This window comes from Molossus molossus, unplaced genomic scaffold (genome assembly GCF_014108415.1).
Source record: "Molossus molossus isolate mMolMol1 unplaced genomic scaffold, mMolMol1.p scaffold_m16_p_11, whole genome shotgun sequence".
NCBI classification, from domain to species: Eukaryota; Metazoa; Chordata; class Mammalia; order Chiroptera; family Molossidae; genus Molossus; species Molossus molossus.
In genome coordinates this window covers 76,158,317-76,174,064 of record NW_023425346.1, presented here as the reverse complement: position 1 = coordinate 76,174,064, position 15,748 = coordinate 76,158,317, and the positions used below count along the sequence as shown (strand labels likewise).

The 15,748-nt window shown below is 45.1% G+C and overlaps 1 protein-coding gene across 4 annotated transcripts in view; it reads left to right on the top strand.

Annotated features, from left to right (window-relative positions):
- The window catches only part of RAPGEF4 (Rap guanine nucleotide exchange factor 4), a 282,253-nt gene that overhangs the window by 191,819 nt on the left and 74,686 nt on the right, over positions 1-15,748 (top strand). For all 4 annotated transcript variants that reach the window (XM_036254269.1, XM_036254271.1, XM_036254270.1 and 1 more), the window contains 4 exons: positions 1,727-1,780; positions 2,074-2,180; positions 6,318-6,439; positions 7,965-8,148. In XM_036254269.1, the coding sequence (XP_036110162.1) occupies positions 1,727-1,780; positions 2,074-2,180; positions 6,318-6,439; positions 7,965-8,148 (467 nt within the window). The remainder of the gene's footprint in view (positions 1-1,726; positions 1,781-2,073; positions 2,181-6,317; positions 6,440-7,964; positions 8,149-15,748) is intronic.

Genomic DNA, 15,748 nt, shown 5'->3' with positions numbered 1-15,748 from the left:
TGGCGAGGTGATGAAAATGTTGCAGTTCAGTGAGATTTCAATCATGCTAAATAAACCTGTGTCTCATCTATTCTTTCCTTAAAGCTTAGTAGTCTTTTCACTTTTCCCTTAATGCTATTATAATAGTGAAAGCATGAACCCAACTGAAATTCATCATTGATAAAAAGATAGGTATATGTTTATACATGTCTGTTTGTATTAGGAACATAAAGTATTTTAAATTAATGTTGGCTTTTATTTCCCCCACTAATTATATTAACATAATCGTATGTAAAATAAAGATTAGAGTGAAAACCTACCAATTTCTGTTCCATGTAATGGCTTCTATTTGCAAAGCGTAGGGGTCTTAGTATGAAGTACAGTAATCTCCATATTAGTTTTCTGTGATGGCTAGAAGGAATTCCTGCAAGCTTATTGGCTTCCACCAACACAAGTTAATAACCGTACAGTGCTGTAGTTTAGAAGTCGGAAATGGGTGTCACTGAGCTAAAAATCAAGTCAGCAGGTCAGTTCCTTCCAGAGGCTCTGGGGGAAAAATCCATGTATTGTTTTGCCTTTTCCACCATCTAGAGGTTGCCCTCATTCCTTGGCGCTTGGCTTCTTCCATCATCGAAGTCAACAAAATTCGGCTGAGTCCTACTCACTCTGCCATCTCTCTGGCTCCAACTCGTTTGCCTCTACCCTCCACCTTTTAAGGACCCGTGTGATTACACTGGACCAGCCTGAAAACCCCAGCATAATCTCCCACCTGGATCTTTAACATAATCCCATCTGTAGAATCCCTTTTGCCATATAATCTAATATATTCACAGGCCCTGGGGATGAGGACCTATCTTTTGGGGGACCGTTATTTTGCCTACCACAACCTATCAATAAACCTACTATCTCTTCTGACCTTCTGGAAGTGGCGTAAACAGTGTGGTATTCATGGTTCTACCACCACCCTTGACTGAATCTGTTTTTCTCCTCCTTCTGGAAATGCCATTAGCAGATATTTCAGAGAAACAGAGGGATTTCAGGAGGACCAGGGGGCTCGGTGTGTAGCAAGTCATTTCCCTGGGATTTCTTCATCTGAAGAATGCAGATAAGGATAGAAGCTTTATCTAGATCCCAGAGCTGTTCCGACAGTCACGGAATCCTGAAAACGACACTACCTTGCGAATGAGAGAGAAGGCACAGGGCTGTCCCACTGGGGGCTAGGAACGTGACTGCATGCAGCCATCAGGAAGCATTATTTTACGACTTAGACTTTTTTTTCTAAAACTACAAATTGCAGAAAAAGAATCTTTACTACATGGTGGAGGATGGAATCGCTCATTTTCATCCTAAATCAATACTTTATCCTTCGCCCCTGAGATAGGTCATTTTAATCTCTATTCATGTTTTTCTTGCTTTGCTTTTGCCTCTGCTCTGATGTTTTTATGCTTTGAGTAGATTTCATTTCCCCTCTCATTAAGCCTACAAACATTAACCATTCCTATCTGTTTGCTTATTTCCTTTTAAATAGTTTATATTTAAATTTTGGCAAATTGAATGGTCTAATTTTGCCCTTTGAATGCCTATGCATTCAAGTTCCATAGGCAGATTTTAGCTCTTGTTTTTGTTTTTGTTTTTATTCTATTTTGAGTTTTACAAAAATGGATGTTTCTTACTATCCCCCAACCCATAATTTTCTTTGGTGAACTTTTTGTTTAATTTTCTTTTGCTTTAACGTTTTATTTTTCAGACACCTCTCATTGAACCTCACGTTCCTCTTCGTCCTGCTAACACCATTGCCAAGGTAATGAGATGTAGGTGGGTTGATGAGCCATCAGTAAACACTGGAGGTGGTCCATATGTCAGAACATCACATCAGGCAACCTCAGATACATTCTGCAGAGGCGATAAACATTCAGTGTGTCTCGTTTCTCAACATAAAGCAGTCACACGCGTGAACATTGTACATGTATGAATGAGTTGTCTTTTTCAAGCCAGAGTCAGATTGAAAAGTGACTGGAGGATTCATCTGGTTTGTTTTGCTTCTATAAAATCTCTTTCTTTCTCTTCCCTTCCTCCCAACTGATTAAAACCCAGGTCCCTTCAGAGAAGATACTCAGGGCTGGAAAAATTTTGCGAAATGCCATTCTCTCTCGAGCACCTCACATGATAAGAGATAGAAAATATCACCTCAAGACATACAGGTATGTGAAATAATTCTAAAGGCTGTGAGCCCTCAGGTTCATGTCCAGTGAAATGGAAACAAAGTTGCATTTCCCTGGTTTTCATGCCTGGGCAGCGTGCTTTATAATCCTCCTGGTTCTGGAAGATCTAAGCTTGTCTTGGATCCTGCATAACTTTAATTATCCTTAATAGTCTCAACAGTTACTCCTGAACTAATTTGCTTGGACATTGGTTTAATTGTGATGAACAAAGAAAAGAAAACTTTTGTATTTCTGTTTACTAGTGTCGTGTTTTTTTTTAAAAGGAAAACTACTATATTTAGATGAATCAACTAATTTTTACTGAACATGTATTTATGTTTGAAGCCCTGTACCAGGTCACTTTCTATAGATGATCTCATTTTATCCTCACCATAACCTACTAAGTTGGTATATGATCATTTTTCAAATAATAAAACTGAGGCTCAGAGAGATTAGTTTTTCTTGTCCAAACCATAAGTCTAGTGAATGGCAGAGCCAAGATTTAAACCAAAGTTGGTTGTGATCTGTTCATTCACTCTATCATTTATTCATTCCACAAGTGTATTAAGCACCCACTGGCCACCAGGTACTACTGTGTTCCAAGCCCTAAGGTTACAGGAAGGAAGAAGATATATACAATGTCCTTTACAGATTTTACATAGAAAATAAATACTGTAGATTTTATTCTATTATGCATATAGTAAGATATACAACACTGCACAGCTATAATCATATAAAATTAAAGACTCATTCTAGCTGCCACCGGAGTTAAAAAATAATAATAAAGACTGAAGCTGCATGATTTAGTAAACCTTCTGGGATGACTGAGCCACAGTGAGTCAAATAAGAATGGATGTCTAGTCTTGAACTCTTGATTTTATCAACTCAGTTAGGGTTTAGGAATTAGAATGGTCTGCTTATGGAACCCAAGCCTTCGTGCTGTCTCCCTGCACCCATGATTCAGACCCAGAGTCTTCTTCCATCTATCAGTCAGACTCACTTTCCCAGTTAGCCGAGACATGACCTCAGAACCCATCAGACTTGGCATGAATCAAAACCCATTCAATTCACATGAACCAAACTCATAAGACACAGTGAAAAGCTAGAATACACATTTTAAAGTCATCCTGAAGGGTATATATCTTTCTAGTGACTATCAACTCTGACAGGACCTGTAAAGTCATACCTGGTTCACCCTATAGCAAACCTTCAGGTATATGTGCCTCAAGATCCAGTCTCTTTCCCAAGGACAGAGATGGAAAAACATTGCAAATTCTTCCTCTTGGGTCACTTTTTTATGCACTTCACACAAATTACCACTCTTCTGCTTGTATTGGTCATTAATGTGTTTTACTTATTTATTTTTAGTGTCAATTACAGTTTATAGTCACTATTATTTTGTATTACTTTCAGGTGTACAGCATAGTGGTTTTACAGTGTTTCCCCTGATATTTCCAGTACCCACCTGGCACCATACATAGTTATTATAATACTGTGGACTGTATTTCTTATGCTGTACTTTACATCCCCATGACTATTCTGCAACTACCAATCTGTATTTCTCAATCCCTTCACCTTTTTACCCAGACTCCCAACCCCTCCCCTCTGGCACCCATCAGTTTGTTCTCTGTATCTGTGAGTCTGTTTCTGTCTTGTTTGTTTGTTTATATTGTTCTTCATATCCAAGATGTTTACAAGACCAAAACAGACAGTTTATTTGTTACATTTAGATTGGCCTCTTCTTGATAGAATTTTTGAAATGAGATGGAATTTGAAAAACACTTTAGTCTTATCAGTAACACATTCCTCTTAGTACACAGTCCAACTCTTTAGACAGATTGTTCCTCTAACTCTTTTAATGTAGATATTTACCATTTTGGATGATTACATTTGGAAGTCCTCTCTTCCAACCCTGCAAGCTCATTCTTTTGGAAGTCCATGGTCCCTACAGACTGCTATAATTTTAAGAGAAGTAAAGGTTAAAAAGAATTGTGGTTATATGACCCAGAGAGAGTTTAACTTCTTTAATTCATTAAGTAGATTTTAGATCTCATATAGCTAAAGGACCTTTTTTCTTTTAAAAATTTTGTGAGTTTTTCCCTTAATTTAGGATGTGATTATGTTTTCCCAAGTGTTGACTTGCGTTAGGGAAACTCCATTAAAATATGTCATCTTTGGTGACAAATAATGGAAATTAGGAGTCAGAAACCATAATCGCTTTCTTGCTCCATGGTTCTAAGATTTTAAACCCCTGAAACATAGGTGTTATGTCTATTCCCCACCCTGTGACACAAATTAATGTCTGTTAGTAATGGCCTATGGACTCAACTGGAAGCCAAAGGCATGATTTCTTTTTCCTGCAGCACAGTCTGAGTTCCTTGTCCCAGATCTTGTTCCCAATTCCACCCTCACCCTCCCTCCTGCTCCTCACCCATTATTTCCCTGCTGCAGTTCTAGGGGGTTGAAGTCTCCCCAGATGCAGTATCTTCTCTAATGATCACCGCACTGGTGATCGCCTGTCAATTCCAAAGTGGCTAGGGCCAATTAACAAAGGAAACCCAGTGACTCCATCGGCTGCAAGTGGCACGGCTGGGAGTCTTTGTTCTGTATTCTGACTGCAGGATTCTTGTGCCCTGTACCAGGCCCAGGAATCTGGGATCATCTCAATTCCATGAGCTCTTTTTGGTCAAGGTAATCATTGATTGCAAAACCACACGCGATGATTGTTTTTTACTTTTACAAGACTTTGACCATTAATAAATTCTCAAATTAGAAGAAGAATATTTTGACAGATCATATGTTTGGTTCAGAATGAATAGTAACTAGGTACCTCTAGGCCCACTGCAGCGCCAGTGTGTGAGTATAGACAGTAATCAGAGCAGTCCTGGAAATATAATGGCCTTCTCAGGACATCCTCCTTGTGAAATAGTTTAGGGTCAGACCTGAATCAGGACATCCCAGGAGCTCTGATAAATTTCAATTCCTAGAATATTAGAACTGGAAATGGCCTTAGAGGCCATCTTTTTCTTATTTCTTCTACATATGAGAAAACTGAGAACCAGAGAGTTGAAATAATGTAGTAGTCAAAGTCATGTAGCTAATAAGTCCCAGACCTGGCCCCCCCAGGCTAAGTCTCTTCCTAACGTGCCACAAACCAGGAATTTCCTCAGGTTGAAACCAAAGAGTTGCTCCCTGGGCTTGACCCAGGTTCAGCGTGCACTGGAGCTGGTGGCATCTTTAGCATGGGACGGAGGCCACCAGTAACTCAGACCCAGCTGCAGGCACCGGCTGCTCTGCCACTCCCTTGCCTGTGCCATTGTCCCTGGAGATTCATCTCAAGGACTTAAAGATTCCATTCTCTCCCTTGAACCACGATGCCATGGACATCTGCCTTTCTCTCTCACCCCACTGGAGGTGTGCATGTGTGTGACTGTATGTTTCCAAACTAATGCAGATAGCTCACCCGTCCTGACCAACTTGCCACAGAGGGGCCTCTTTGGGATGAATGTGTGACTATACAGAAGCATTTGGAGCCCTTCAGACAACAGGCTCTGGCGAAGTGCTGATACTCATTACATGGAACTTATTTCTGAGAGATTTGCATCGCTAATTGCTTGTTTCTCCCAACACCCCTCTGAGGAAGATCAGTAGTATTACTTGAAAATATAAAGTGCTATATAATTTTGCACTTACACAGCGCCTTTCATGGAGCACCTCCGAGTGCCTCACATACATTAACTCATTCCTCGCAAGGCTCCGGTGAAGGAAGTTCAGATTTTGCTTTGCCTTCATTTTACATGGAGATTTTCTGGGACAGGCACAAGATGAGAGGGTTTCTGGCCCTGCGATCCTTAGGTCACCAGATAAGGCTCCTGTCTGCAGCCCTTCGGTCTCCCCGGTGCTGCAGCTCATAATGCTCTTTCATCTAGGCAGCCTTGCTTAGAAGCTTCTCTCATGAGTGCAGTGGTTTCATTGGTTTGTACCCGAGTTTGAGAACCTGAGGCCGCACCGGGCAGCGCTGTTTGCAGGGAGACCCTCTTATGATAGAAGCACTACGCTCTTTGGAGGGCCTCCTCTCAAAAGAGACATCATTGACAAGGGGGTGAGCTTCCCTTCTTTGCGCCCACCTCCCTTTAGACAATGCTGCGTGGGGACCGAGCTGGTGGACTGGATGCTACAGCAGACTCCATGCGTCCACTCCCGAACTCAGGCCGTCGGCATGTGGCAAGTTCTGGTGGAAGACGGCGTTCTCAACCACGGTAAGATGAGCCACAGTCCCCGGAAACCCTCAAGAAGTGCTAAGTGCATCTCCCTGGGGAGGTCGTTGCTGAACTCCCGAATGGCCACGAGAGAATCATGATCCCTTTGGGGACCAGAGCTAGCATCTTCATTTCGCGAGGCAGATGCAGCGAGGGGCGCTGTTGATTGCCGCGTTCCACAGGGTGCCTTCCTAACGTGGGAGACTGTAGGAAGGAAAACGGCTTTGCAGCCCGAGCGCATCAGTTCCAATTATGTTTATTAGTTTGCGTTCATGGTTCATTGGCGGTATGATTATACTCTGAGCCCCGCACAGCAATCCCGGGGCAGGGGCAGAGTGGAGAGCAGTGAAATGTGTCGCTGGGCTGATGACATGAGAGGAAGTAATGAATTCAGAAGCTGCCGTTTAACCCTGGTGTTATCTGGGGCAGCCAATTTGGGTCCCTGCAGGAGGACCATGTTTAAAGTGGGGAGCGTGCTCTGCAGCCGCAGGCCGGATATCACAGGGGCGGTCCCTGTGCAGAGGAGCGCCTTGGGACGGGGCGTGGCCACGCTCAAGCTGCTTGTGCCATTTGTGCAAAGACCACTTCTCCAAACTATTGCATCATTCGTTTCATTCATCAGCACCTGGGCACCTACTGCGGGTCTTGCCAGTGTTTCTCAGGCTGTAATGTGCATGCAGGCCTCCTGGGACTCTTGGAAAAGTGCAGATTCTGAGGCGGTGGGTCTGGGCCAGGTCCTGAGAGTCCACCTTTCCTACGCTCTCCAGGTGCGGCTGTTCCGGGATCACAAAGCAGCAATGATCTACCACTTCTCGTTATCTTTTGACGATGTTGATGCTCCAACCTGAAATGGGGCTTAAAAGCTTTAAGACAATGTGTAGGTGAGGGATTCTGAGCCAAGTTTCCTGGCTTGGTCCTTCCCAGATCCAAATCTTTTTGTTTAGAGGAACAAGAGAAGAAAACTGTAAGAAATCAGAACTGGAAGGAAATTACCATAAGATCCTTCTAGGTGTATGTGACCTAAAAACTTGGTTCAGCTGGACGTGTTCAAACAATTTTACCCTAATGTTTTCAAGTGCAGTTAGTTTATAAATAGTACATGTAGAAAGAAAACCATGAGTTCTGATCCCGACAAAGTAGGGTTGGTTTTTCTTTTTAAGTCTGTATTTTCAAAAACCAGTTGAGAGTAGGATCTGGCAGCTGGTTACTTTTCTGTTGGGACATTTGTCCTACATGCTAGAAAATGTCCCCAGGGCAATTTTTGCTCATCTCAGACAAGTTGGCAGGTTGTCATGAGAGAGTCCAAGGCCGGCCCAGGAGCTGGGCGGGTCCGAGGGAGCTGTGAGGTGCCCGAGGCAGCCCGGAGGTCACACCTTCCAGCTGCACAGCCCTAGGCAAGGCAGGGGGAGACGGGAGTCTCACCCTTTGCCACCCCTGGCTCTCTGGCTCTCACCCATTTGTTTCTGGTAAGGGGGCTGGGAGGCAGAAGTGCAGCAGCTGACCCTTGTCTCCATGTTTTCCATAGTGGACCAGGAGCATCACTTCCAAGACAAATATTTATTTTATCGATTTCTGGATGATGAGCACGAGGACGCTCCTTTGCCCACGGAGGAGGAGAAGAAGGAGTGTGATGAGGAGCTGCAGGACACCTTGCTGCTGCTGTCACAGATGGGGCCTGACGCCCACATGAGGATGATCCTCCGCAAATCGTGAGTAAGAGCACGGCGCCCACCTGCATGTCTCCAGGACCGGCAGTGGGCAGGCAGCCACCTGGGCAGGGGAGGAGAGGCCGGCTGCAGAAGTCCTGGCCTCGCCCAGGGCCGAAGGACACACTCTGAAGGGTGACCCAGCAGCTTGCCTCTTTCCTAGTTGGTTTTTGAGCCAGATCATTTCATTGCCCTTTTGTACAAGTTAGAAATCTAGAGATTTTTAGTGGTAGGCTCAGAGTGTCAAAACTGGGTCCACATATTAACCGACCTTTGGTCAGTGACAAACAACATGCTCTGTTTGTAGGCCAGGCCACCCCAGCCCCTTCTTCCTCACGCAATAAGGCAGAGGCTCAGACCCAGCCCCCATGCCTGTGCTTGTATGCGTTCATTCATCCACTCACTTGTATGCGTTCATTCATCCACTCACTTGTATGCGTTCATTCATCCACTCACTTGTATGCGTTCATTCATTCACTCACTTAGTTCGTCAGTCCTTCAGTCATCTGCTCAGCACCTCCTTTCTGTCTTGTTCTGAACCGTCTGCTCCTTCGCTGAAAGACGCACGCTAAAGAGAGCCACGCTGCTTTGTCACGCCTCGCGGCCTCCGCTCAGCCGGTGGGCTCTCTGTGCCTCTGTGGCAGGCAGTGGGAACGGCACCAGGTGTCGGACCAGTGGGGTCAGACCGGACCTGGGTTCAGCAATCTCGGGACTTGAGTTCTCACTAGGAAAGAATTCAGAGCCAAGACTCAAACTGTAAGAGAACATTTATTTGGAAAGTCACAGAGGTAGAAGTAATTCCTAGAAGAAATGGGCTTAGGAAACAAGTGATGGAGGTAAAGGAAGGGCCCTTGGAGCTTGGGAGGGAGGAGGGTAAAGGTGACAAGCGTGGGAGCAGAAGAGGAGGAGGGGAGAAAGGCACAGAAGTGCTCCGGGGAGGGACAGCGCTCTGGGTCCTCCGTCCTAAGGCTTTAAGGGTGGAGAGTTTAGGGGGTCCCAGAGGAAGATCACAACAGGCGATTCAGCAGCTTTCCAGGGGTGTCCTTTCCGGGTCAGGGTCTCCACGGATTGATTGGTGGGGCCAGGGCAGGGTTCACTATCCAGTGCAGCTGGTCCTGAGGGCAGCCGTGGGGTCCCTTGTCTGGTTTGGCTGCTTTGCTGGGCCAGGAGCTGAAATGCACCTGAGGCCTAGATGTTCTCTGTCGAGGAAAGGTCAGGGGTCCAAACCACGTGATATGCTAAGGGAGGAAAGGTCACCCTGGAGGCGAGGTCCCACCCTACAGTCGTCCTTTGCTAGGCACCTGGGCCTTCCGCCCTGTGACCTTGTGTACGTGGCCCATCGCCTTGCTCTGCTCACGTCTAACTGCCCACCACGCTTCCTTCTCGGCCGAAACCCACCTCACCTCCAGTGGCAGCTGTTTAATGAGATCAATTCAGACAGAAAGGGCTGAGCCCCTCTTCTGTCCAGGGAGCTCTCCTAACTGGCACGGGGCATACACAGAAGCATTTGCCACAGTCCCCGTGGCAAACCTTTCACTAAGAGATGGCTTGGCACTTGGTTCTGAAACCACCACGCACAGGCTTATGATTTTCCTGCTGGAAATGAAAGTGTCCTCCACCCTGCCCCTAGGGCCAGGCGCTGTGGGTGTGGATGTCAGCCCTGAGTCACTGGCCTGGCCCATCTCCATTTGTTAGCGGGTCTCCGCCAAAGAGTCGGACTTGACATGTCTCGTGTGTCCCCTGGGCACTTTCCAAAAGTGAGGTGCCCCTCAGATCAGCTTCCTCAGTGTCTACCCCTCCCACCAGCTCACAGGAGCCTCTCGGCTCCCCTCTATGTCCTCTCCCTGGGATCCTTCCCTGTCACTTGCCCTGTCAGTGCTGCATAAGGCTTTCCAACATTCTTCATGCTTTGTCACACCATGTCCCCTTTGTCCAAACACTCGCTTGGGTCTGAATTTCCTTCACGGGTGTGTGAGGCCTTCCCTCATCCCTGCTGGAGCCGTCAGCCTTAACTCGAAAGCCGTGGTTCTCAGCTCTTTAGCCTCACACAAAAAAATTGTGGGTGGGTGTTTTTGGTTTTTGTTTTTTTGGCCTCAAAATTTTATTTCTTCAAGCAAACATTTTACTAGAAGAATTCCAAATAGCAAACAGAAAGCCATAGTGTCACAGACCTACTCATAAGGAGCATCCCAGAAACCTTCCCGGGCACTTTGTGTTGCATGGGCCCCGCAGGGTCACAGGGGCTGGCGGCTGGGGGCCACCAGACAATCCCCAGGGCGTGGAGAACTGAAATGAACACCACATGCTAAACCATGCCCTCTCTCCTGTCAGACTGCTTCCCCTCTCTCTTCTCCACACCCCCTCTTCCCATCTTACTTCATCATTTCCTGGCTCCGTCCCCTTCTGGCTGCTTTTGCTGTCACTTTCATTGAAGCCCACGCAGGGCAGGGTTTCTGAGTCAGAGCGGGGACAGCCCCTCGGGGCGTGTGGAAATGTCTCGGTGCATGGGGAGCACTCTGCTGGCACCCACTGGCCGGTGGCTGGGACCACGGGATGCTAAACACACCCAGTACCTAGAACCCTACAGCATAACGAGCTGTCCTGGAAAGTATGCCCCTGTTGAGAAGCATCGCTGTGAACTGTGAGTTTCTTAAACACAAAAACATACTTTACTTCATGCGTTCATTTATTCATGGAACCAATATTATTGAACAGCTGTTTTGTTCTAGATACTGTTAGTGGCTAAGGCGGCAGCATTGAACAAGAGGGTGGCACCTCCCTCCTGGAGCTTTCTTCTGGGGCGGGAGGCAGATCTGAACAACTGGTGATGCAAGCAGTCATTTTCGCAGCTGCGCTGCGCCCCACACGGGGACACATAGTGAGTGTTAGTGGCATACAACATGCAGAGGGGGTTCGACCTGGCGTGGAAGTCCGAGGCCATGGCCTCATGAATACACAGTCCCAGCTAAGGGTCCCTCAGCTCTTAGTTGCTTCAGGGGAGGCAGAAATGCCATTCTATTTAAAATGATTTTTGAATATGGACCAAAGAGGTTTAAAAAAGTAAAAAAACGGGTCCTGCCTTTGGGGAGTTTATAATCCGATGGGAGAGACACTCTCAAATTAGATTCAGATGCAGCAAACATTTACTGAGTGCCTGCTGTGTACTAGGCACCTGCTAGGAACATTCATGCTAATTGTTTGAGTCACCCCCACAAGAGCCTGCAACCTGGTTTCATGAATCACCCTTAGAAATGGGATTCTGTTCTTGTGCCGTTTCCCTCCCTGCTCTACAGCACTGAATTGCATGATCCGTCCCAGCCCAAAGAGTCTTCAGAGAAAATTACATTCCAAAGACTGAAATTTCCCAGCCTATTGCTGGCTGTTCAAGTACAGGTTTCATCAGAATTCCACATTAATTTGGGTGTCCTTGGGATTTTCCTGCCCAGATTCTATGAAACTGCAAACATTGGACTTGGGCTGGTAGTTCCTCTTTTGAGTTGTATTCTTGGGTTTTCTTTCTATTGCAAAAACAGCCCCCAAGAGATGGGAAACTGAAACAGAAGAATCTCATTTAATGAGACAGGCTTGCAAACTCTACACACACCATTTTTTTAAAAATAGGATAATGATCTTTGGAGCTTCTCTCTTATTTTGCTTCAGTGGAAAGAAAATAAGCTTAGTTGATCAAGAATTGCTAGTATCGCTGCTGTCCTTGAAGAGACCAGCTGAGCACTTTGCTTCTGGAATCCTGAGGGTGTGTTCACAGGTCCCCGGAATGTTGACGTTTTTACTGCCCAGACTGCCAAGGCGTTCAGAAATGTGGGGGCGTGAGATGCATTGGCTCCATTTCGACCGGAGCAGGACCCCCCGATTTTTAACTCAGCACAGCTGCATTTTCTAACAGTCACCACTGCCAGAGAGGTTGCAGAACTCTGCTAATTGCTGGGAAAGAAATAACACAATATTCTTTGATGAGAAGATTACTTTGAGAATTTGATTGTATAATGAAGATGTTGCTTTGAAAGGTACTTCCCATTGTTCTGGATCTGAGACTCGCTAGCAAAAAAAAAAAAGTGTCGCTTGTTTTGACAAGCTACTTGGAAAAATTCTCTGTTTATTACATTAACTGCAGCATTTTAACTGTCAAACTATGAAAGAATGTTCTGTAGTTTAAAAAACAGAATAGAGCTTCAGGGGAAATTTTTGGCACACTCTTGTTGCTATTGGTATTGAAAAAAAACATACATTCTGAATGTGAAATTAGCTTTTTATGTGGTGGCAGGCAGAGTGACTCACAATGCCCGTCCTGGTTTCACAGGTGCAGACCTGGATGGCATTTGGGGCAAGTGCCACAGAACAGTGACAGTTTGACGGTGCTGTTGTTGCAGCTCACAGACGGGCCATCAAACCTCAAACGAGCTCTCGGAGCTTATTGTGTTGATTTTGCTTTGTTGACAAGCTTAAAAACACGAGGTTCCCCTACAGCGAACAAGTACAGTGGCGAGCCTTACCAGCAGAAACATGCAAATGGCTAACTTTGAGCTCATACTCTGCATAGGGGGCCATGGGCAAAAGGATGTGGAGTGATCAGGTCAGCAGAGGGTTATAAAATTGAGGTCCACTGGACAAAAAGAGGCTTCAAGGGGACAAAGAAGGCTTTGCCATACGAGCCTCCCAGCCTCTTCCAGGAAGGGAAGCTGTAATGCTCCACTATTTAGAATGGTCTCTGAGAAACCAGCCTGAAGGTGGGAGAGAAATGAAGTAGATGCCGTTTTTCAACTAACTCTGGGTAGGTCTGCCATTTTGAAATTCCCTAAATGCCTAGAAACTTAATTAGTTCAGAAAGAGATTAAGTTTGTTAGACCTGGGCAGAAGAAATGTGAATATTTCATGTATCTTTTATTATATATTAAATATATAAAATAGGTATGTTTATTACTTATATATAACAAGAGAATTGTTGGCAGGTTCTGGAGTCTTTCAAAGGGGTTGGAAATTCAGAAACTTAAGTTTAATTATTTTGCGTGATAAATTAATATTTGCCGGCATGCGCTGTGGGTCGCCCTGTTGAAAGGAAACAATTCAAGGTGACGTGAAAAAATCCTGGGCTGGGAGGGGAGCCGGAGGACGTGATGGCTGTTCCACACACTTGCTCTAGAGGGCGCTTGAGGGGCATGTGTATTTTCTCTTAATTAGCAGAGCCTGTTTTAATGGGGCCTTTATTTGTCCAAGCTGTTTTTGAGGATGTGAAATTTGAAATCCTGATAATTATAGGGAAATTTGCTTCCCCAGCAGAACCCAGATTAGCAAGCCTAAAATCAGTGGTGCCTAGGGTTTTGATTTTTGTTGGGATATGCCAAGAGTCTTTTCAAAGTGATGAAGTCCACTCTCAAATGCAAATCAGATACAAAGAGAAGCGTGACTGAAAGAGCTTAATCTTAAGGAAATAAGAAATGCACTGTGAATCTTTCCCTTCACAGCATGACAAACTTCACCATTGTTTTTCCTGGAAAGAGTACCGTGCCCTAGAGAAAGCTTACAGAATGTACCAGAAGTGATTGCATTAAGTGGGCCATTTCTGGGCCTTGAATCGGCCTCTCCCCTGTGAATGCAGGGACCCTCGTCCCTGCTGCTCACGTGCCCAGGACACCAACGGTGGGATTGCTGCCAGAGGGCTCCCACTTGGGAGGGGGGGAGGGATGGAGCTGCCCGTTTGTAGTTTAGGGCTCATTATAAGGTTACCTCAAGATTTCAGTGACTTTTTATTGTTCAAGTCAATTTGTTCATTGTAGAAATTTTGGAGACTGAAATGAGCTGAAGAAGAATAAATGGCACCTGCAATCCCACCTCCCTGAAATAATTATTATTAACATTTTGGTGTTTATCCCTCTGGTTATATTTCAGTTCCTAACTTTTTACACTTTAATATATCATGACATTCTCCCTTAACCTTAAATATTCTTTAAAGATGGTATTTTATAGGTACCTAGTAATCTGTCCTCTGAATATTTCTTAATGCATTCAGTGTGTTGTTGTTGGATGTTTAGGTTAATTCTCAAGGCCTTTCTTCTTTATTTTATTCTTTTTTAGATTTTATTTGTTAATTACAATTTGCATCCAACACTATTTTGTATTAGTTTCAGGGGTATAGCCAAGCAGTTAGACAATCATATGCTTTACAAGTGTTCCCCCCAATATTTCCAGTACCCACCTGGCACATGCATAGTTCTTACAGTGCTGTCAACTATATTCCCTGTACTTGACTTTATCAAGCCCTTTCTTCTTAACAGCAGCACAACATAATATTTTAGTGCTCCTCTTCTCGGAGTAGAGAAAGAACTCCCAGCCTGTGTGGGAGCAGGGCTGGTGGGGTGGGGTGCAGACTGATGGCAGGGAACGGTAAGCTGTTTTGCACGAAGGGCAGGACCTGGAGTGCTAATAAACGTGGCTGGAGAGCAGCGCGAGGTCAGCTGGGAGGGGGTCTGCTCTCTCTGTGAACCTGGGGTATTATTGTAAGCCGCTTGGGGACCACCGAAGAGTTTTAAAGGGAACTGTGGTGTGGTCAGCTTTGCAGTAGGTAGTTTCTCTGCTGTCTGTGGAGAATGGGTTGGAGGGGTTGAGCCTAAAGGCAGAATGCCAGACACTGAGTTTTATGAGACTAAAATCAATTATATTTTGAGCATTTAATGACAACGCATGAGATACATGCATTTGACTCAAGAGTCTGCTAAATAAAGTAAAAGAAATACTAAGCACAAGAGCCCTGGATTCTATTCTTACTAGTAGTCACCCAACATCTCCAGACTACAAACCTCTTAAGCTATGAAATGAGTTGAATGGTATCTACTTACCCTCTCCCAGCTTCCCAAGGGGATTGTATTTAATCACAGCCAACGTTTACTGAGCTCATGTGTGCTACGCACTGTGTTCAACAATTACCTACTTCAATTCTTTCAACAGAACTATTCAGTAGTTATTAATATTATCCCCATCTGATGGGCTAGGAAACACTTGCCTGTGTTTATCCCAAAAGTCGGTCTGACCCTGGAGCCTGTGTTCGTTACTATGCTTTACCACCCATCCTGGGCCAAAAATACTTCCAAAAGTTTTCCTGGGTTCATTCTTTGAGCACTGAGGAGGAGGTGTGTCACAGAAATCTGACTGAAAAATAATTGTTACAGGCAAATCTTGTCTCATTGAAGTATTGCCATGAAGACCTGAATGGCGTACAAGTGTGCCGCCGACTGTAGAAAAATAGTCACATCCACCCACTGACCAGAATGCCAAATTAATTTAATAATTAATAAACGAATCACACTATAGTTTATAGTGATCTCACATACACCACCTCTTTGAACTTCAAAATAACTCTGTGGCCCTGGCCAGTTTGGCTCAGCGGTTAGAGCATTGGCCCGCGGACCAGAGAGTCCTGGGTTTGGTTCCTGCTAAGGGCATGTGCCTCGGCTGTAGTTTGTCCCCAGCTCTAGTTGGGGTCATGTGGGTAGTGACCAGTCAATGTGTCTCTCTCACATCGATGTTTCTCTCGCTCTCTCTTCCCTCCCTCCCTAAGGATGAATGCAAAAATGTCCTCGGGTGAGGATTA